General features: G+C 38.4%; 3 protein-coding genes across 5 annotated transcripts; 1 reads left to right on the top strand and 2 right to left on the bottom strand.

Annotated features, from left to right (window-relative positions):
* Positions 1 to 1,140: 1,140 nt before the first annotated feature.
* Positions 1,141 to 2,181, bottom strand: LOC121766033 (peroxisomal membrane protein 11A-like). Its single transcript, XM_042162364.1, has one exon. The coding sequence runs from the start codon at positions 2,095 to 2,097 to the stop codon at positions 1,315 to 1,317; it is 783 nt and encodes a 260-aa protein (XP_042018298.1). The 5' UTR covers positions 2,098 to 2,181; the 3' UTR covers positions 1,141 to 1,314.
* A 4,217-nt stretch (positions 2,182 to 6,398) lies between these two features.
* LOC121766022 (probable GMP synthase [glutamine-hydrolyzing]) lies at positions 6,399 to 8,657 on the top strand. Its single transcript, XM_042162354.1, has 4 exons — positions 6,399 to 6,905; positions 7,465 to 7,606; positions 7,695 to 7,821; positions 8,212 to 8,657. The coding sequence occupies exons 1-4, from the start codon at positions 6,491 to 6,493 to the stop codon at positions 8,512 to 8,514; spliced, it is 987 nt and encodes a 328-aa protein (XP_042018288.1). The 5' UTR covers positions 6,399 to 6,490; the 3' UTR covers positions 8,515 to 8,657.
* Positions 8,658 to 9,312: 655 nt separating this feature from the next.
* LOC121792717 (NEDD8-conjugating enzyme Ubc12) lies at positions 9,313 to 12,987 on the bottom strand. Of its 3 annotated transcripts, none has more exons than XM_042190775.1 (6): positions 12,836 to 12,987; positions 11,069 to 11,182; positions 10,158 to 10,266; positions 9,969 to 10,047; positions 9,758 to 9,874; positions 9,313 to 9,683 (listed from the first exon to the last, which is right to left on the bottom strand). In XM_042190775.1, exons 2-6 carry the CDS (start codon positions 11,175 to 11,177, stop codon positions 9,546 to 9,548), a joined length of 552 nt encoding a protein of 183 aa, XP_042046709.1. In that variant the 5' UTR covers positions 11,178 to 11,182; positions 12,836 to 12,987; the 3' UTR covers positions 9,313 to 9,545. The 3 variants fall into 3 exon arrangements, with proteins under 3 accessions (XP_042046709.1, XP_042046711.1, XP_042046710.1); XM_042190777.1 differs by having other exon boundaries at positions 11,069 to 11,197; positions 12,836 to 12,976; XM_042190776.1 differs by having other exon boundaries at positions 12,727 to 12,970.
* Between the last annotated feature and the right edge of the window lie 10,751 nt (positions 12,988 to 23,738).

The following is a 23,738-nucleotide window of genomic DNA, read 5'->3' as shown; positions in this document are numbered from 1 at the left end:
AGAACATGAAAACTAAAGGAAGGAATTTTTTTTTATGTTAAAGTATGCCAACTCATTACTTCTATGACATAATCTATTTATTTCAATGTAAAGAGCATTGAGTATATAATTGTGTCAAGAAATTGGAGAAAATGTCAATTTTGTCTATCATTGTAGTTTTGAACGGCTATAATCGATGTTTTCATTTGTTTTGTTGGAAATAATATTGTATTTACTTTCTTATTTCTATCCGAATTGTTTTTAGACAATTTATCATCGTATTCGTGCGTTAAGCTAAAGCTACTTATGCCAACATATTATCATGAGTATAATCAACACACACACACACCGGCTCCTGCGACCAAGCATCATTTTAGCCATTTATAATTTTTTTTAACAAAATAATTGGTCAAAACCGATTTTATGTACACTCACGACTCATCTATAAATTTCTACTAGTGCTCAATGTTGATGATACCTTTATTTCCATGTCATCCTGCTACTTTATCGCCTACTTTGATTTCATGTTTATGTGAAATACATACACAAATCATTTCTGGATTCACAGAAGCGACTAGAGTTAAGTTGCGGGACAATAGCTATATTTGAACTTTATAGAATCAACTCCTTTACCAAAATCCCCAACTGATCATATATATAGACAGAAATTCTTCTATACATCAAGAAAACTATACACACTCTATTTCTTGCTCTACCTTTCTAATTCCATTACGAGACACACACCAACGCGTCCTCCCTACTTACATTCTAGTTGTGATTACTGAACTTCATTCAGAGATACTGTAATAAACTCTTACCAAATCGAACTAGAACAGAAGCACCTTACATCCAGATGAACACGAGTTTCTTTCCCTTCGAGATTCAATTCGAGACAAAAAAAAAGCACTTTACTTTCACCTTTGACCGAAATCCAACAATGGAGGATAATGTAAGACATAGGAATTCTTCTATACATAAAGAAATTATACAAGCTCTATTTCTTGCTCTACTTTTCCAGTTCCATTAAAAGGCATGCTCCAATGCATCCTCCCTACTCGTTATTAATGGACTTCATATGCAATCTAACTAGAATGTCCGGACGCACAAATGTTTCTTTCCCTTCAATAAAAGTAGACACAAAAGAATCACCCTGCTTTCAACTTTCACCAAAATGAAGCACATATCTTAATCCCAATAAATCTTTATGCAATAATTCTACAAGCTACACATAATTAAGTATAAAGAATCATTTTATTCTCAACAAGCATCTTTGCAACATTCCCCAATCATGATCATAGACAACAACACCAGAGCATCATCACACACAGCCATACCTCAGCAAGAAATCCAATTCTTATGAGTACTAATAAGCGCGGAGAGCATCCCAGCCGAGGACAGCAAGAGCGGCGACGCCAGAACTCCTCCTCCGCCGTCTCTGATATCCGCCAGCGCCATCAACCCATCGGCCAAATCCTGCACCACCGAGAGCCGCTTCATCACCTTCTTTTCCCTCAATTTCCTCAGCCTCTCCTGCTCCTCCCTGCACTTAATCCCCCTCACCACCGCCACATCCACGCTAGACGCTGCGCACCTCTCCTCCACCTCGATCTCCCGCAGCTCCATCACCTTCAAGCTCACGCTCCCGAAATAGCCAACAAACTCGCACCACGCGCTCCATTTCTGCAGCAAGTTTAGATGCCTCTTGTCGATCAGCCCCGCCTTCCCCAGCCACACCAGCTGCTCGATGAAATAGTAGAAACCCTCGCCGCCATAGGCGACGGCGGAGAGGAGCAGGCTGAGGCGGGAGTGAGACGCGACATCGATCGCGCGGAGAGCGTTGACATCCTGAACGAATTTGCCGAGGCGGAATGCTTTACGGCTGACGCCGACGCTCGATTCGAACGATTTAAGGCGGGCGGAGAACGGGGCGTGGTGGCGGAGGAGGGAGGAGGCGAGGGCGATCTTGGCGGCGTAGCGCGAGATTTTGAGGAGTTTGTCGACGCCGTCGCGCTTGGCTAAGTAGGTTTCGAGGTGGATTAGGAAATCCTTGTTGTTCTTGGGTGCGGATTTTGGGGGGAGATTGAGGTTTTGGGGTTTGGGATCAGGGTTTGAATCCATTGGAATTTAGAAACAAAATTATGAATTTGAAGAATGTTTCTTCTTCAGATTGGTTGGAAATTGAGAAAGCGATGACTAAAGAGATCTTCATCTTGATTTGCGTGCCCAAAGATTTTAATTTTAATTTTAATTTTAATTTTAATTTTAATTTTAATTTTAATTTTAATTCCCACGTAATATAAAGTTATAAACCTCCTACCAAAAAATCAGAATAAAAAATTTAAGAACTATGACTAAATTTCCTTTTTTGCTCTAAATATATCCGACATTATCTTGAACTAAAATTTACTAGTCTAAAATATAAGTCCATCCACAACGTTGTTGCTATAATCGTTCCTTAAACTACTATTTACGTAATATACTGTACTTTTTTACTCCATTCCTTAACTAAGGAACGAAACCTGCAACCATCCGTTTCTTAACTATTCCTTAAATTACTATTTATTCAATTTCATTTTTTATTTTTATTTCCAACCCAATTAAATTAAAACAAACACACTTCATTAATAAAAAACACACCACATAAAAAAAATTACAACTTAAAATTCTAAAAAATAAAAAACACACAATTAAAATCCTAAAAAATTAAACGTTGCATAATTTAAAATACAAATTTAAAGAAAATAAAAAAAAAATAACTCTGCCGACGAATCATCCCCCGAAGACGGTCGAGGTGGAGGGGGAGTCGGAAGGCCAAGTTGTGCTGCCATATGCACAATTCAGTTCAACCAGGCCGCGTATTGGGAGGGCGAGAAGCGGGAAGTGTCCGCCATTGTGGCAGTCATGTACACCGCCATAAGGGTGTTCGAGCCTCCCCCGAGCCTGCCTGGCTTGATTCGCCTCGGCCCTTCCTCGCTCTAGCCGCCTTCGTCCCTTGCGGCCGACGGCGCCCACGGCTGGATCCCCCGTCATCGCCGGCCGTACCCGCAAACTCCTGCGGTGCACCCTCTTGTCCGCCGCTGCCCTCACCGGTTTCACCAGACGAGTATTGGCCACTCGCCGTGTGCTTCGTGCACTTTGAGGTTAAGCCCGAGCTGGAGCGGACACCACCGGCCCACCTTTCCTCTTCCTTGACGATCTGCCAAATATCAACATATTCGAATTGTTTACCGGTGTCCTGGTTGTAGACGCGCAAAGCCGCCCTCAAAATGTCGGCTCCCGAAGCTCCGCTTTGGTAGTGTGCGCCGCTTCGGTCGAGTAGATGCCGCAGAATTTTTTGACCTATTTGTCGACTCGGCCAAAGTGGGAGCGGAGCATCTTATATGTGCGCTTTCGGGACCCTTTCGGCTTAATCTGGTGGTAGATCTCGGTGACCTTTTCCCAGAAGCACTTGTTGGGTTGTTGATTCCCGACGATGGGATCATACGAGACGGTGATCCAGGCGTTGTACACCGCCATCGTTTCGTTGTTGATGTACGGATGCCGGCCTAGATCCTCCTCTTTCTCCTCCTCCTCCTCCTCCTCGCCAGCCTCCGACTCCGCCCTGGAGCTTCGCCCGCCTCGGCCTACTCCCAGAGTGTGTTCAACGGGGAAATCCTCCCGAATCTGGGATAATCCCTGCGAATACCGCGGGGCGGAGGGACGAGCGTATGCATCCACGTCAAAAGTGGGTGGTTGGTACCCACCCGACGTCGCCGAACCTGCCGTGCTCGGCGTCGACGAACCGGAACCACCCAGTGTGTTGTACATGGTCTCCCAATCGTTAAACGTGTTGAGATCCCACCCGCCGGAGCCGCCACCGGCGAAGTTGCCATCGCCGGACATTTTTTGATGAGATGTTAGATGAAAATTGGAGAGGAAATGAAGTTGATTTAGGAAGAATAGATGTGTAGTTGTGTGTGAACTGAGGATGAATTAGGAGTATTTATAAAGTAAAAAAAGAAAAAAATTTAAAAAAAAAGAAAAACGGATATAAATAAACGGTAATATTACTGTTTTAATTTTTTTTAATTTTTTTTTTAAAAAAAAGATTTATTACGTCAGCACGTGACGACGCCCACTCGCGGGCAGGCGAGTGGGCGTCACGCACGACGCAGGGCACGCCACGTCGTCAAAGCGCGTGGCGTGACAGCCCGTCCCGCGTCTCGCGACGACGGGTTACGGGACGGCACGGTGACGGGCTGGGGACGGAACTCATCGCTGCAATGCGTTCCGCGGCAGTTTCGTCCCTCCGGAACGAAACGCGGGCCGGCGACGGAACGCGTTGTGGATGCTCTAACAAGTTGATATGAGTTCGTGTATTCAATTAATAGTAAAATTTTAATGTGTAAGATAATATGAAAATTAAATGCATCTAAAATATAATAAAAGTTTTCCTTCATTTTTTGGTCTTTGTTTCTTTTATCGCTTTTTATGTATATAAAATTAAAGTTTTGTTTTAGCTTTAATATTTTAGTATTTCTTATTTTAAAATTTTCTTTTAAATTTTTATATACTATCAAGAACATTAAAATTTATAATTAATAATGAATATGCTAAAAGCATTAAAATTACGGTCAACAAAATTGAGGAAAATTTTCCTATTTTAGGTGCATTATTTAGTTTCAATATAATAAATAATGATCATGTTTGTCAAAGATTAATAGTGGACACACCAACTTGGTTTGCCTACATGTATTTTTGCTTCATTATCTTTAGGGAAAATTGTAAAAGGATAAAATTTACTCTAGTTTTGGTTCGTTCTTTAATTTAAAAATCAGTTTAGAAAACTAGAAGGTTTGGAATTATTGAAAGTTTTTATTAGTAAAGTGTGATATACTATTCGTATATTTTAACTAAGCAATGGTATTTTCTTTATGTCGAGGAATATGCATTACAAACCATTCCAAGAAGTGATTCATCCAACCATCCGAGTGAATTGCATTTGTATATCTGGCATTTTATTGTAGTTGGAATTTGTTACTATTTGCATATTATTGTAACTAATCTCTAATTACTTTTGCATAAGTAGTGTGCTTGCTCATGTTTAGAATAGTTAAGAAGAGTGAGTTTAAAAACATGACAAATTTGTGTAAAGGAGAAAAGCAGTTATAATTTCTAATTTTGGTCCGTCTATCTATCTAATCAAATGAATCTTGTTCTCCATTAATCTCTGACTTTTTTTCTTCTTTATCTTAATGTCTGTTTAATACACGGAATTGGAATTTATATGAGTTGAATTATAATTCAATCCAAATTTTTTGTGCCGCTAAAATTGATATACTTCATTCGTATTAAAAAAATAGAAACATTTAAAACAACATAGGTTTTAATGCACAAATGGTGAAATAAGTGAGAAAAATTGATAACGTAAGAGAGAAGAAAAGAAAAATGAGTAAAGTAAGAGAGAGAGGAAGAGAAAAAGTAGTGAAAATAGAGTTAATGGATTGTGGGGTGCATGTACTAAAATAGAAAGATTCTAAAATTTTTATTTTTAAGGAACGACCTAAAATTTAGTTAATTCTTTGATACCAAAAGAGTCTTCAAATTTGATTCATTTTCACGCTTAAACTCGTCCCGTTAAGTGATGCAGTAGCAGTAGGCGTGGGTGGAGAATAGGTGGTGAGAACCGTTGAAAGGCCACTTTCGAGCTGTTGAAATGGGCCGCCTTCCAAATTCCATTCGTTATCTTAACGGTAACATCCTCACTACCAAACTCTACCCAATTATGAATATGACTCCCACCCTAAATTCAAACCCCACTTTCTACCTTTTTTACTCCTTTTCCAATCAAATTCGTATCTTTGTCTTTCCTTTTTTTATAGCAACGTTTCATTAAATAGAATCATATAATCTTATCATAGTTGGTGGTTGATATACAATTTCATTTCACTATATTTGTACTAACATAACTGTATCCAAATTTGGCACGTGACGTTCGATTTTAATAAACTAGATAAGATTAAGGTCTTCGTAAGTATTGTTTGGTTAGATATATGTCATCCGATACTTACTTAATCTCAGAACAATACCATATATGATTAGTCTTGGTATTTCTTTAATAGTGGTATATGCGTGTAATAATGTGACTAACATAAACGACTAAACGACATCATTTTAAACCTAAGAAACTAAAATAAATTTTCTCATATTTATGCAAGTAAAATAATTATTTTTTTTAGAACTTTGCTAATGACAATCCTAAAATGACATATTTTTTGTAATTTTAGTCAATTAATGAATTTATCTATTAAAACGCCTTCTCCAACCAAGAAAGTGGACACGTCGCCACTTACCGGCTACCACCGGTAACCATATCCAAACAGTTCCTTAAATACATATGCAATTAGTTTGTTAATTCAGTCTTCTCCTCTTCAGGAAATATCTATCTTCCCATTCTGCCCTCTAACTTCTCTTCTAATTCCACACAGTTTAAACTTCACTCTTCCCTCACCACACTCTCAAACCGGAGAAAATGTCTGCTGCTACGGAGAAGATCGGAGCCGGAACCCGGTGTATACTCGCTCCGACGGGAAATAGGGTTCGGATTCTCGAAGAACAGACGCGAAGGAACGAGATGATGAAGAAACCACCGGAGAAGCCTAAGAGAGTAGCTGCGCGGTCACCGGCGAAACCTGCGGCCACCGTTGCTGCTGCTGCTGCTGTTATTATACGGTGCGACGTCTCAGCTGATAGATCTTCCGACTCTTCTACCTCGGCTTCGTCGTCCGGTACTGGTTCAATTGTGAAATCTGCTAAAACTACGAGCTCGAGATGGAAGGAGAATGGAAACGGCGTCGTTAGAGCGGCGGAAGGAGTTGGAGCTCTGTCGCTCTCCCCTGCGGTTCCGCTTCCTGTTAAGCGCTGCGATTGGATCACACCGACTTCTGGTGAATTTTCCGTTTTTTTACGAGTTAATTTTATGATTTTTTGCTATTCATTTGTTTTATCTGCCTTTTATTATAGCTTATAAGTCAGATGATTGAAGTTGAGGTAAATTGTAGTCGATGCAGAATGTACCTTTTTCATGCAAAATGTGATCCATAGTGCTACGTTTAGTTGATATTTAAAAACAGAGGTGTAGAAATTATGTTTGATAATACTGTGTTTGTTTTTCATGAAAGTAAGTGACGAGATTTGGAGAAAAGGTGCAGACAAAAAATTTCATAATGCTATAGCTTTAGAAAAGAAAAAGGAGCACTAATTGCGCCATGCTTAATTGAATTTGAAGGGCGAAATCTAGTAGATCAGCAAAACGCAACATATCATCAAATAGAAAAGCTTAAAACTAGGAGAATTTTAGGTATTTCAGAACTTCTTTGTGTTAGACTTGAGAAACAGCAGATTTTGTTGTAGTCTAATGGAGTGGTGATTGTTGGAACAGTGAGAACAAATTCATGTGCCCTAGGTTTATTGAAAAAACTTCTTTATCAGTTTCCTATATTGCAGAGCCACTTTATACTTCTTTTCATGACGAGGAATGGGGAGTTCCAGTCCATGATGATTTCAAGCTGCTCGAACTGCTGGTTTATTCGCAAGCATTAGCTGAGCTCTCCTGGCCATTGATTCTTAGCAAAAGAGCAATATTTAGGTATCAGTTGAATCAGATGTGCCTTTTGGCTTTGAACCCCTACACCATTTCCCATATTTTCTTGATAAAACTGTGGATTGCATTTCAGAAAGGTTTTTAATGACTTTGATCCAACGTCAGTTGCAAATCTCGATGACAAGAGATTGCCCTCTGTAAGATTGCTCTCGGAACCAAAAGTTCGTGCAATTGTTGACAATGCTAAACAGATGCTCAAGGTTGGTATAAATGCACTAAACATGTTTTTGAAAGTAATATGTATATGATCAAATCTCTTTCTTTACATTAATGTAGAGGAATCATAAATTAGGTGTTGAACTTGTTTCAAAGAAAATGTAGGTTGCATACTTTGAAAGTTGGCATTTATTTTATATTATGGTCCCAATTTATTGTTGTAGATCATCAAGAGTTTAGGTCCTTCAGCAACCATGTATGCCAAGGTTGGTATAAATACACTAAACATGTTTATTTTCAAACAAATCTAAATATGATCAAATCTCATTTTGTACTTTAATGTAGATGAATCGTGTTGTTTTAAAGAAAATGTAGGTTGCTTATTGTAAAAGTGAGCATTTCTTTCCCATCATGTTCCCAATTCATTGTTGTAGATCCAGCAAGAGTTCGGCTCCTTCAGCAACTACTGCTGGCGCTTCGTAAACCATAAACCTATAAAGAGCGGGTTCCGTTATGCACGCCAAGTGCCGAGTAAGACACCAAAATCAGATCTGATGAGCAGGGATCTGATGCAGAGAGGGTTCCGTTGTGTCGGGCCAACAGTTGTGTACTCGTTCATGCAAGTTTCTGGTCTGGTAAACGATCATCTCGTAACATGCTACAGATACAACCAATGCAGCCATGATTTTGACAAAGTTCCGACAGCTGAGGATGAAGCAGCGTTAGTGATTGCATAAACTCACTTCTCTTGTGTGTTAGTCATTCTAATCTTGCCACTGATTTTTTTCACCTGTTTGTAAAAAAAGTTTTTAGCGTAAGACTAATTGTGATTGTGATGTGATGATTATCATTTGTGTTGTTAGTTTTTTGTGTTCACAAACATATTATATCTGACCCTTATTTAGCGCTTCACTTACTATTATTAGAGGGTATTTGCTTGTAAATTTTAGTTTGACACAATTTTAGTTTTGCATATTAGCTATTAAATTCCTAAAAATTTTGAACTATTGATTTATTCTAATTTTACCACCAATCAAATTTTCATAGTTCATGACTCATGAGTTGATGACTTACGCACGTAACCCTATTGGACTTCAACTAAAACAATGTAATAATGTAGATAACGGAATAGCATCATATTATATTAAATTAAATAATTTCATTTGCTGTGTTCCATTTTATCTCATTCTTTTGTTATACTCCTATAAATTTTATTCAACAAAATAGAATTATTTAATTTAGCATAATTCGTTGTCATTTTGTTGCACACAATGCAGTATAACATTGTTCAGGTTGACAAGAAACAGTGTCATCAAACCATATCAGCACTTGATTGGATGATAAATCAAAAGTTCATTAGGACAAACATTTCATCTCCAAAGGTTCCTCAAAAAAATTTCTTTTTTCTGATGTCAACAAACCTTCTCAAACTGTTTCGTTTTAACAACTAAAAACATTTGTGCCAAAATAACAGATGCCAAGAAGACTTGGGACACATTGAATCTTGCTGCAATCGAGACCATAAAATGCAATAATGAACATAACCATATTAACATAAAATTAACCAACAAACTGAAACAGAAAATCAAATCCATCACTCTTCCAAACAAAGGTCTTGGAACTTTCATATAGTGCATAATGAATAGCCAACATAAAGGATAAAGTTATGATCGCATACAAACATCTTTTCTGCTTCTTAGATGCATCAATTCTTAGTGGCAGATTTGAACTAGCTTCCAAGTCTGGCAGCTTCTGGAAACTTCACATACTATATGCAGCGCGGGAAGAAAGTTTGGCCAACATAGCCACCAGCCATCGCTCTCCTAGCATTAGACTCGAACATTTTTGGGTTGTCTCTCAGCACAGCAGCAGCGTCATGATTGAGTGGATCCTCGTGGTTAGGTTCCTGCATGCGCATCTCGTTAGAGAACACAAAGCTGCAACAATACCAGTGTTTGATAAGGATTGCTATTTCTATACCGTGAAAAGGTGATACAACCCATAAATGATGGTGTTTATGTTCAGAACAGGTTTCCAGTCTTCTCGAAGAATGTTAAGACAGACATTTCCATCCAAGTCAATATTTGGATGGTAGACCTGCACAGTGAAATTCAAATTAAAACATTAACACAATTTCTGGATATAACATTATCTAGAAAATACGAGACACCACAAAACTAAGATTCATTACCTTTGTCTTGCATTTCACCTTTGGTGCCTCGTGAGGATAGATGGGTGAAATTTGAAATGAGAAGACAAATGTTCCATTCCTGAACACAGGGCACTAGTATTAATAAATGTTACAGAGTTCGAAGAAAAAGAAAACTACCATAAAAGCTTAGAAATTAACTAAAAGCCTGACTTAGACATAACTACTTACAGATAATATCCTTCATCAGGGCGAATGGTAACTTCAAAAGTCATCAGTTCGTCCTTGCCATTAGGGAATGAAATGGTACAGGTTTTGGGCAGATTCAGTTCACTGATATCTACAAAGTGTGAAAAGGAGTCAAGACTCATGTATAAAGGAATTAAAAAGGATTAAAAACCAAAGTGAATACATTAAGGAACCAGAGATGCCCTCTCTGAAATAGTGATATCATATCAGTGTCAGTAAGATTTTTATTTAAAAAGCAAGCTCCAAACAGTGGCTAGCCAAAAGAAAGGGGATCCAGTTACTCCTTTGATGAAGGGGATCAGTTACTCCCTTGATATACTGAAACAAATATTATTAGCTATACTAATGAAGGTATAGCACATATTGATTTGCAGAAGAGTGCGAGACCTGTATGTCATAGCCACCGAAGGAAAAAGTAATCTAAATATGAGATATCCAAAGGAAATTTACATACTGCAAGTTTCTTAAGAAGAGAGAGATCAGATCTTTAACCTAGTCAGGGGATATACATCAAGTCTTAGTTCTTACTAATTTACCTTGGGAAAAATATCAGCAAGTGGAAAATCTAAATATTCCCAAAAGTATGCTACATAAAAAGTGTCATGCAAACTTCCATGTGATGTAGTCCATCTTATTGAGCATCAGGTACTGGCTTCTTCCTACTGCTGTAATTCTCTCTTCAGATAATCAATGTGGTTCATAATATAACTCTTAACATAAAACTATCCAAATGTAAAATCTGTCAACACGTATAAACAATTTCCGGCATTGCACCATCTTTCACAAAATCATTTGCACATAAGTCCAGCAAAAAAAATGAAACTCATATTGAAAGAGACAAAAAGAAAAGGAAAGAACAGTGACAAGCATTTGTTATCTAAACATTAACAAACCTTTTTGAAGACGAAGTTCTCCAGCACTTTGTTTCTTCACTGGAGGCTTCCCATTAGCACTTTCTGCAAGTTCTCTCTGTTTTTCTTTTACTTTGAACAACCTAATCATGATGCCTGAAATGTAATGCGCTAACATACAATGTAAAGAAGCTAAGCATAGAGACTTCATAAGATACATAAGAGCAATCTTCTAGCCAGAAATATACTGTGTATTTCAAATGATACAGATCAGGCACTTGTTTATGCTCAAGCACTTCGAATACAAACTCAAACATCAACTAATTATAAATACTAAAAGCTCATTCAGGGAAGTATAAAATGTTGGCGCTTGAGTTCAGATTTCAACAGGTTTATCTGCTGAAAAGATGGAATGATAACAGGAAACAGTCAAGTAGACTAAGACACTGTATCTTCACTAGATTACAAGGATAGGAAATACGACTTTCGTCAACTGATCAATGGTTAAGATGCAAAAGTTTCAAAGTGTGTGTATTAAACGCCAAGAAAAATGAATGATGATGCCAGTAAAAGTAAGGTACGAACTACAAAGTTAGATTTTAATGTCCGTCGAATATCAAAGTTAAACAACATATGGAACACTACAAGTTTAGTTTCGCTTTCACCAAGACCAGTTGTTGCTACTAAAAACAAGATAAAATTATAAAGAAGTCAAATAGACAGAGAACAGGTGGTCCAGACAATTCTTCACAAATCATGAACTCTTGAAAGAAGCATTATATCAGATAATTTCTTTGGCAAATTCATTTTCTGGAAAGTGGAAAATGCAAAATATATCCTGAAATCTAGACAATCAGAGATAAGTAGTATTGATGATCAGAGAGACAATGTGCTTTTGTAAAAGATTATGAGACACGTCAAGCTTCTATATTATCCATGCAATCATAACTCTTTTCTCGCAATTGATCCCTTAGAAGTTAGAACTTCTCTTCATGGTAGAAGAATTTCAATAAACATAATAAATGCATATTCATGTATGAAACCCAAGAGTTAGAAAGCCATGTTACAATTTCAATGCTTTGATTTACAACTACATGTTAAGAATATTTTCAAAAGTTAAGAAATTAGGATTCCAAGTTCTAGAGTACATTAATAATAAATATTGATCCAGCAAATCATTGGTATTGAGATCCTGTAACTAAACATTTGTTTCAATAACATTGCTCAAGATGAAAGTTTCCATTACAGACCACATATGCACCCAAATGAACTGAAGTAGTCCAAATAGGCCTATAAATGAAACATATAAGTTTCTTAGTTAGAGCAAGTAATAACCAAAAACAAAACTCCAATATTGAATTCTGCATCAGTCAACAAAAAATTCCTCTCGTCCAGCTTAGCTCTTAATCATGTAAACACTCAAATGGATTCCAAAGCGCCACCAGAAATAGAAACAACAGCCCACACAAGCAAAATGAACTACAACCCTAGCATAACAATAGCTCAAAATTGACCAGTCCGAAATCAAGTTATATCATCGCCATTCGCCTACAGAATTCGGCAGCAAGAAATCCAATTGGATACAACGAACCGATAAAAAGTGAACAGCGATTAAGAAAAATACTCCAGCAATTGAAGGTCGAAGAACAATTAAAATCACTGGTAAAAAACAGAACGATCTGAGAAAAAACCAAGCGCACCTATAAGCTAAATGGGGGACGATAAATCCACACAGCCGTGATAATAGCAGATGTGTTGATAATCATGGGGATTTACGGAACAATTAAAGATAATCGGGAAAAATTATACCTGTTTGATGAAAAAGCTGAAAGGAAAATCAAGGGTTTCAGATTTCAGGGGTATAGCGCCGGGCTTATGAGAAGAGGATAGAGAGAGGTTAGGCGATATATTATTGAGAGAGAGAAACTGACAAAGCCCTCTTGAAAGCAAGTCTACTTTTGAGAAAGTTCTTCTATTTATTCTATATGAATTTTGAAAGCAAGTCTACTTTAATTTTTTAATAAATACTCCAAATTTTATTCTATATGAATTTTAAATTTTATCCTTCAAATTTTATTTTTTAGATTACATTTTTTCTCAAAATAAAATATCCATCGATAATATCAGTATAACAAAAGCGAATATCATTAAAAATTCGTTACTCTCTCCGTCCGCGAATATGAGTCTCATTTTTTATTTTAGTTCGTTCGCGAATAGGAGTTCCAGTTCACTTTTATTATAAATGGTAGCAGGGTCTCGCATTTCACTAACTCATTATATTCACATTTCATTTGAAACTAATACATGCAAGTGGACTTATATTCTACTAACTTTTTTTCACTAACTTTTCTATATAAAACTCGTGTCGCCGAGAAATAGGATTCCTAATGACGGCCGGAGGGAGTATTTATTAGTTTCTTCACAAACCTCAATTATTGGTGGAAATGATATAATTACTCTTTTTCATTTTTGGATTTTTTTTAATGATTAGTTCTATGACTCTATCCTTTATTGCTTTTGTTAGCGCGTGCTAATAATTTGATTAATACTAACTATTTTCAAGTAAATTTGACTATCCTCTCCCAATAAATTAACCTGAGATACATGAATTGCGGCTCAAAAGTTGTGTTTAGCAATGTACTATCAAGATTAAAGTCTTCATAAAAGCAGAAAATATAATGATGTAAATTGCATTTTGCCAATTTCCACAAGTATTGCTTATAATTGGGAGCAATTCTTTGTAATAAAGGTGATTTGTTTATGACTTTTATTGTATAGGGTTTTTGGCATTATGTAATGCACCTTTTATGTGTGCTTGACAATACAAACAACGGTACAAAGCAACGTGTGACTTGAAAACTTTATTTATAAATAGAGTTATGTCAAAATTGGTCTTGAATATAAGATTATTTTATAATTTTGGTCTCAGACATTATATTTTAAATTTTTTTATCTCAAATATTTCAATTCGGGTCACAATCAGTCCAAAACTGACGGATCTGTTAATTTTTTAACGGTCAAATCAGTCCAAAACACGATGAAATTAAAACAAATGAGTTTAGGGGGTTCAAGAATCAACAAGGCGAAGGAGGCGGCAGCATGCGTGATGGCGGCGGAGCAGGAAATGGTGTCAGTTAAGGAAGAGGCTGCGAAAATGCCTCATCGGCGGCGCGAACGCGTCCGCCAGCGTCCCCAGCACTCCGTCGAACGGCTCCCCGTCGCCGTGGTTGCCGCTGAAGAATCCTATCCTCAGATCCACGCAGTTGAACGTCGACGTCTCCACAAACTTTAGCGGCGTCACCGCTGACCACCGCTCGAACGCCAGGGCTCTTCCCCGGCAGCCAGCGAGGACGGTTGGGGAAAAGGAGTAGTGCGCGACCGTGTGGATTGTTGAGTTTGCGCTGTAGGTGGTCGATGATTTGCCTGAACACATTCTGGAGGTGCAGTTGACGATGCCGGCGTTGCCGCAGCGGGGAAGGACGATTTGCTTCAGCGTCGGCGCATCGAGCTCGCCGATTTGGTTGAGGTTGAAGTTTAATTGGTAGCTTTTGACTGCGGATTTGAGGAATTCGTCGGAAAATCATTGGATAAGGTCAGAGGCGGCGGTGAGGGGGACGACGACGACGATGTTGAGAAAACCGGGTAATTTTCTCTCAAATAGTGAAATGAACCGATTCAGTAATTTCAGAGTTAACCCAATGGGGTCTACTCGATAAAACTACATCTCCAAATAAATTCTTTGGAAATACTGGCGGGGACATTGTCCCTCTTAAATACCAGATTCCTAACAGAATTTATCAGTCGGTGTATTTATCACAATATAAAAACACCCAAAAGAACCGTACAAAACACTACTACCAAACCCGCGAATAATATTGAATACAATATCCCAACAGAAAATAAACCCAGAAATAAATGTGGAACAAAATAAATAATAAAGAAAGAACACACCCGAAACTTTGATAACGGAGTTCGGCCAAATTGCCTACGTCTCCGAGCACCCTCTGCAGAGCCCGCTTATATATAGACGGAGAAGAGAATACAATATTTGGGGATGGATTACAAAATGGGGGGTGAGCTCCTTTTATAGGAAGCCACACCTCCAAACTATCTACTCCCCACCGATGTGGGATGGCAAATATTTTGCCAAATTTCAACAAATCTCCACCTTGGCAAAATTTCAAGTCTCACCGAACACGAATCTTCTCCATCTAAACAAACGACTCACGGTGCCTTCATATTGGCGCAGTCAAGCGCCAGCTCCAAATCGCAGAATATTAACCAAGTCTAAACAATGTTCAAACTTGGCTCTTGTCACCACCTTGGTCAACATATCTGCAAGATTCTCCAAAGTTGGAACCTTTCTGATGACAATTTCCTCTTCTTCAAGAATTTCCCGCACAAAATGATAGCGAACATCAATGTGCTTCGTCCTTGCATGAAAGACCTGATTCTTTGCTAAATGAATAGCACTCTGGCTGTCAGAATATACTTCAAGTTGTTTCTGACCAACACCCAATTCTTTCAGCAACCCATGAAGCCAAATCGCCTCCTTCACAGCTTCAGTAATGGCCATGTACTCTGCATCTGTCGTAGACAAAGCTACCGTTGACTGCAAGGTAGACTTCCAACTAATTGGCCCACTCGCTAAAGTGAACAAATAGCCAGTAGTAGATCTTCGCTTATCCAAATCACCAGCATAGTCGGAATCACAATATCCAACTGCAAAATGACCAAGTGATTTATCTTGCTCAAACAACAAACCAATATCTACAGTATCTTTGATATACCGCAGAATCCATTTCATAGCTTGCCAATGACCTTTTCCTGGATCATGCATGTATCTGCTCACAATACCAACGGCCTGTGAAATGTCTGGTCTTGTACACACCATTGCATACATCAAGCTTCCAACTGCGTTAGCATAGGGAACTTTCGCCATATATTTTCGCTCATCTTCCGTTTTTGGATATAACTGAGAACTAAGTTTCAAATGAGGAGCAAGTGGGGTACTTACAGATTTGGAATCATCATTCACACCAAAACGTTGTAGTACTTTGGTCAAATACTGCTTCTGTGTCAGCCAAAGATTGCCTCCCTCTCTATCCCTTGTAATCTCCATACCGAGAATCTTCTTGGCTTCCCCAAATCCTTCATCTCGAACTCTTTACTCAACTGAGCCTTCAATCTGTCAATTTCAACTTGGCTCTTTGATGCTATCAGCATATCATCAACGTATAAGAGTAGGTAGATGTAGGAACCATCTTGAAGTCTGCGCAAATACACACAGTGGTCGTATTTGCTTATTGTGTACATCTGATCCTTCATAAATTTGTCAAACCGTTTGTACCACTGTCTTGAAGACTGCTTCAATCCGTACAACGATTTGTTCAACTTGCAAACCCAATTTTCTTTACCAGCAACCTTGAATCCCTCCGGTTGGGTCATATAGATTTCCTCCTTCAGATCACCGTGTAAAAACGCGGTCTTCACATCAAGTTGAGCTAGCTCCAAATTCAACTGCGCTACCAAAGCCAACAAAATTCTAATGGAGGAATGTTTAACAACAGGAGAAAATACCTCATTGTAATCAATTCCCTCCTTCTGGGCGTAGCCTTTAGCTACCAATCTTGCTTTGTAGCGAACATCATCTTTGTTAGGAAATCTCTCTTTCTTTGCAAAAACTCATTTACATCCAATTGCCTTCCTGCCTTTCGGCAATGGCATCAGCTTCCATGTCTTGTTCTTCTGAAGAGATTGCATCTCTTCTTCCAAAGCACCTTTCCAACCATCGCTTTCTGAACTTTCAATATCTTTCGAAAAGATACATGGAACATCATCAACAACTGGAAGCGCATATGCTACCATATCCGCAAATCGAGCAGGTTTCTTATTTTCCCGCCTCGTTCGCCTGATTGCAATTGGCTCTGATTGCTGCGAAGGTTCTTGGGGTGGAACCTCTTCATCATCTGACTCTTTGATGCGAATCAAATAGAACATTTTTATTCCCCTAACTTTACATGATTTATATAGTTTGATGCTTGCAAAAGTATGTTTTATGGTGTAGGAAGAGGAATGAATGGTGAAACGAAACAAAGAATAAAGCTCGGATGGTGAAAAAGTTGTGCAAAATTCCTGCCCGGAAAGCTCTCAAAATGAGGCACCCGTCCGGGTGTATTTTATGCCTAATAATTCTACCCGATCGGGTATAATGTTTAAAACACGAAAATTCCAGCAATTCCTCAAAATTGGTCACCCGGCCGGGTGATTTTTATGCCCAATAATCCACCCGGTCGGGTGGATCAATTATAACTGCAATATCAGTTAAAGGCGGCAGTTTCCTTTCCCAAGAAGAGAAAAGGCAGAATGGGATTGAGAAAAAGGGGGGGAAGAGAGAGAGTGATGGGACGTTATTTTTGGGGAGATTGAAAAAAGGTGACGGGACTGTTCTGAAGAAAGAGGGGACGAGATTGGGGATAGAGAAAAATAGAGTTAATATTAGAGAAAGAGAGGAGGAAGAAGTTCCGGTGAACATTCTGACGATCCGTCTCCAAATCTCGAGTCCACTCAACGAGAGCTTGAATCCTACGGTTTTTATTGCATATTTCACAATGTTTTTAGGCTAAGCTCTCTATGTTGCTCCAAGTTGTAATCTAGGATTTGTAAAGATGTTTTTACACCATTGAAATCATTTGTTTGATACCAACAAGATGCTTAATGTTTGTCACTATGTTTTTGGCTAATAACGTAATGATGTTAATTCCTTTGCTATTGTCTCTTTAACATAGTTTAGAAGTGATTGGTTGTTGGTATGCTATAAAATTAGAATTGTTCAGAGGATAATTTAATAGTGGATTAGGTAAGTTCGCATAGTAGATGATCTTTAATTCCCGCGCTTCCGCAGGAATTTAATATCTTCGAAAATTAATTCATGGAACAAGTGTTCAGCTGACTGTGAATTATACGTCGCAAACATGTTCAGTGCACGCGATTAAGTTGATTAATTAATCCCAAATATTTGCTTTTAATATAGGTGTAGAAAATACAAGCCTAGTAAGTAACTTGGAGTGACATATTTTCCCATTCAAAGAGTCCGTCTTTCGTTAACTTGTAGCTTTAGATGATCATTAATTTGTAGAAATCAAAACCTTCAAATCAAGATCATTTTTAGTATGCTTTTCCTTTGTTTTGGAGTTAAATAAACCTACGCCTCTCTGTGGTTCGACTCGAAGTACTACTATCGACTCTGTACTCTTGCGGATAGATTGTAATATTAGAGCTATTTTATTAAACTTGTGTGTTCTAAATCCATTAATATAAAAGCTCGAAAATTACACATCACTTTTCTTCTTCCGTAGGAGAGTCATTTGTGGTGTTCGTAGTTGGGATCACAACTACTTCTTCGAACTCCACCTGCTTCGGTGTATACTCCACCTGCTGCGAAGTATCACTACTATTTGGATTTACCTTATTCAACATGGAAGATTCATCAAAGGTAACATCCCTACTTACAATCGTCTTCTTAGACTCCAAACACCATAACCGATATCCTTTAACACCAGCACTGAAACCCATAAACAAAGCCTTCTTTGCACGTGGATCCAACTTTGATTTAGTCACATGATAATATGCAATAGAACCAAAAATATGCAAAGAATCATAATCAGTTGCAGGTTTACCGGACCATACCTCTAAAGGAGTCTTGCCATCAATGGCAGAACATGGCAAACGATTGACAATGTGTTGAGCGTATGTGATGGCCTCAGCCTAAAATTTTCTGTCTAGCCCAGCATTAGACAACATACAACGAACTTTCTCCACTAGTGTTCGATTCATACGCTCTGACACTCCATTCTACTGTGGTGTATTTCTCACTGTGAAGTGCCGAACTATGCCACACTCTTGGCATACATCTTGGAAAGGATCACTCTTGTATTCTCCACCGTTGTCAGATCGGAGAACCTTGATCTTCCTCCCCATCTGATTTTCAACTTGAGCTTTTCATTTCAGAAAAATCCCAAGGTCTTCATTTTTGCTCTTCATAGTGTACACCCAAACTCTCCTAGAAAAATCATCAACAAAAGTGACAAAATAGTGTCTACCTCCAACAGACGGAGTCTTGGCAGGTCCCCACACATCTGAGTGCACGTAATCCAGAATTCCCTTCGTATTATGGATTGCAGTGCCAAATTTCACTCTTCACTGTTTTCCCAGAACACAATGCTCGCAAAACTCTAATTTGCAAGACTTCGTACCTTTCAATAATCCTTGCTTGGCGAGAATTTGCAATGATCTCTCACCAGCATGTCCCAATCGCAAATGCCAAAGCTTCGTCGCCTCTGCATCCTTCTTGTTACTCAAAGTTGCAGTTGCTACTGTCCCAACAACTGTACTACCTTGATAGTAATACAAATTGTTCTTCCGCACACCTTTCAGCATCACCAATGCTCCTGAAGTTGCTTTAAGAATTCCATCTCGCATCATCACAACTAGGCCTTTAGATTCTAAGGCCCCCAATGAGATGAGATTCTTCTTCAACTGGGGCACGTACCGCACATCCTTCAAAATTCTGGTGGATCCATCCTGATTCCGTAGCTTGATTGAGCCTATCCCGACTATCTTACATGGACTGTCGTTTCCCATGTAAACAAGTCCGCCATTGAGTTCTTCAAAATCAAAGAACCACTCCCTGATGGGACATATATGATAGGTGCAACCTGAATCCAATATCCACTCGTCTGGATGCGATGTTGAAGGTGAAACCGTCAAAGAACAATCTGACTCCGCATCATTTTTGCATTCAGCAACATTTGCATCTTGCGAAGCCTTTTCTTTCTTCTTCAACTTTGGGCAGTCTTTTTTCCAATGTCCTTTCTCATAACAGAAAGCACACTCATCTTTGGCAGCTTGCTTTTTCGATTTGGACCTTCCTCTTCTCTCCTTTGATCGGCCTTGTTGACGACCTCTTGCACTAATGCTTCATCTGTAACTGCTTTGCCTTTCATTTTATCTGCCTTTCGCAATTCATGACTATACAAAGCAGAACATATAGTATCTAAAGACACATTCTCTTTACCGTGGAGTAATGTGGTCTCCAGATGTTCAAATTCATCCAGTAGAGACGACAACAACATCAATGCCAGATCCTCATCCTCAAATTTCACGTCTAAATTTAGCAGGTCTGCTACTAATTGGTTAAACAAAGTAATGTGTTCATTCATAGTGGTACCTGGTCGGTATTCAAATCGGAACAACCTTTTCTTCATAAGGAGCTTATTCTGACCACTCTTCTTCAGAAATTTGTCCTCCAGTGTCTTCCACAATCTATGTGCAGAAGTCTCATTCTTGACAGCATACTTCTGCTCCCTGGACAGACACGACTGAATTGTTCCACAAGCTAACCGATTTATGGTGCTCCAATTTTATCATCTATATCTTCTGGTTTCTTTTATTCAATGGCAATGTCAAGACCCTGTTGGAAAAGAGAGTCTAGAACCTCCCCCTGTCACATACCAAAATGGCCAGTACCGTCAAATATCTCCACCGTCAATTTCATATTTGACAGTGGAAACCTCAACTACGATGACGAAGAACTAGCCTTGTTTTCTTGATTATTACCCGTCATTACAGACTCAAAATAAAGTATTCAATATTACAAACAAATAGAACCAAGGACGAACCTTGGCTCTGATACCACTTGTTGAGAAAACCGGGTAATTTTCTCTCAAATAGTGAAATGAACCGATTCAGTAATTTTAGAGTTAACCCAATGAGGTCTACTCGATAAAACTACTTCTCCAAATAAATTCTTTGGAAAGACTGGCGGGGACACTGTCCCTCTTAAATACCAGATTCCTAACAGAATTTATCAGTCGGTGTATTTATCACAATATAAAAACACCCAAAAGAACCGTACAAAACACTACTATCAAACCCGCAAATAATATTGAATACAATATCCCAACAGAAAATAAACCCAGAAATAAATGCGGAACAAAATAAATAATAAAGAAATAACACACCCGAAACTTTGATAACGGAGTTCGGCCAAATTGCCTACGTCTCCGAGCACCCTCTGCAGAGCCCGCTTATATATAGACGGAGAAGAGAATACAATGGGGGTGAGCTCCTTTTATAGGAAGTCACACCCCCTAACTATCTACTCCCCACCGATGTGGGATGGCAAATATTTTGCCAAATTTCAACAGACGACACCTGAGCGAGGCGCTTTTTTATTTGGATGGGTGGGATTTTGTCGTCAAGAGCTCGTCGGCGGAGGAGGATTCATGGTCGAAACTCTCACGGAAGACGCAGAAGTCAAAATCGATGGAGGAGGAGGAGGCGCCGGAGATGTACTGCTCGATCGGAATGACGTCGGAAGAGATCGTGGGAGAATGAGATGCTTGGGTTGATGCCGGTCGTTTGACTAAATATAATTTAATTACTATTATTCTTAAAAAATATATTATCGTGAATTGAAACTAAAAGAGGCTTATTGAAAGTTTGAAACTGATTACATCATGCTTAGAAAATATAAAAATTTCAAATCATACTTATAAAATAGTATAAAAAAGAGCATTGAAACATCGAAAAATATTTAATTTTTTTAGCAGAAAAAAAATGTGCACTAAAAGTCTCACTTTGACACACTTGTTTTTATATATAAAAAGATGAATAAGTAGTACTCCATTTCCTTTATTTACCAAGAGAGAAACCCGTGCGTTCGCAATGCGCGCGGATTCGACAGCAGTGAAGAGAGGTAAGGGGAGTGGTGATGTGTGGTTGTAACTTATCGATGGCGAAATCAAATAATGTGTGTCTAATTATTTAAGCCTTCTTCCTAAAACAAATACTCCCTCCGTCCAACAATAACAGTCCCATTTCTAAAAGGCACGGGTTTTAAGAAAGTATTGAAGTGTGTAATAAATGGTGTATAATAGTGAAATTTTGGGTCCACTTAAAATGTTTAATTTATAATTTTCTGATTTTAGTTTTTTTTATCACTATTTTTTATTCCAAATTATATATCCAACAATCAAAGATTTAAAGTAAACAAACCACGCTAATTGCAGTCACAATCACAATATGAAGATTTAAACACCAAGAACAGAACCAGCTCAAGTCAATACACACTGCAAAATCCAAACTTTAATTCAAACCTGATGTGAATCGAAATTTTATGAAATTAATACTCCAATACAACAATGGTTTGGACCATAGTCCAAATCAGACACACAACCAGTCGAAAAACCCTAATTACACTTAACACAACAATTAATTTCAAGAAGAGAAAGAGGATTAGGGTTCGCTGAGAGAGAGAGATAAGGGACAATGTTTTGGACTGTATTCCATTTCAGAGAGAGAATGAGACGACCGATTCGGGTTTGATATGGGATGGTGGAGGCGGCGCGGTGGAGGCGGTGGGCGATAAGGAGACGGTGGAGGCGGCGTGGTAGAGGCAGCGTGGTGCAGACAACAGAAGATAAGGAGGCAATGGCCGCGGCGCGGTGGAGGCGATGGAGGCGGCGAGGGATTACGCTTCCCGAGAGAGAATGAGAGAGTGAGAAAGAGAGAGAATGTGAATTCTCGCAAATGAGGGTAGAGAATGGAGGTTGGGGTGGAAATTAGGGAATCAATTTGGGGTTTTTTAATGGCATTTTTGAAATTGAAGTGAATAAGTAGGGTAATTAGATTGTCCAAATATGGTAAGTAGAACCGGGACTCCTATTCCCGGACATCCCAAAACGGAAAAACGGGACTCTTATTACTGGACGGAGGGAGTAATTGTTTTTCAAAGAAAGAATAATAAATGTGATCGTATCAATCATTTATAAATAATTATTTAATAAAATAAATATAAGAAATACTCCCTCCGTGTATTGTATCAATCTTTGTGTCCTGCAAGTTGAATCCACTACTATCGAGGTCCACGTGTATTCTGATCCGATGCAGGAACAATTCCTCGGTACAATCGCTCTATAGAGAAAGCTAGGAATTCTCTACAAAGCTTTACGTATTTTCTCTCGCTACGATATTTTTCATCACCCACAATGGAGAATAAATAACCATTATATAGACAAAGAGTCATTAGGGTTTCACGATTGTTGGGCTTATAGACTAATTATAATTGTAGCCCAACTATAATTATTTAATCCATATTAATCTCTAGCTCATATCCTTTCAATTCTTGCTAATGACAACTTCAACAATAGTGCAACTCATTATTGGGATTGAACTAGCTCCAACCATTATACAAAAGGTATCCGATTTTCTTTTTTTTTGCTATTTTGTACAATATATACGATTTTTTGTGTTGAACTATAGCAATCGCAAATTCGCAAATATGTTTTTCCTTTCAAATTTTGAAATTTTAATTTACACTATTGCTTCTTTGTTTGTTGAATAGAAAACGGAGAGATGTCACTGGTTGAACTGGCCAACGAGCAAAGCTTGGGTAGGAAGGTGTTTGTCGTCCCACAGAAGCCGATACGTAAATATTTAGTGAAGATGAGAATGACAACTATTTTGCTAGGGTTTTTTTAGGTGTATATCGGCTAATAAACTCTTCAAATGTTCAAATATGCACATACGTGAATTACAATTATAAACGTGTATATTTATGTAATTATTGGCTGATTATATGAATAGATTCCTTCTTGGAAATTTATGTTACGTTAGAGGCGTCGTTTAAGTATAGATTATAGGGATATTT

This window comes from Salvia splendens, chromosome 2 (assembly GCF_004379255.2).
Source record: "Salvia splendens isolate huo1 chromosome 2, SspV2, whole genome shotgun sequence".
Lineage (NCBI taxonomy): Eukaryota > Viridiplantae > Streptophyta > Magnoliopsida > Lamiales > Lamiaceae > Salvia > Salvia splendens.
Note: the sequence above shows the minus strand (reverse complement) of the source record. Positions and strands in the feature narration are given on the sequence as shown.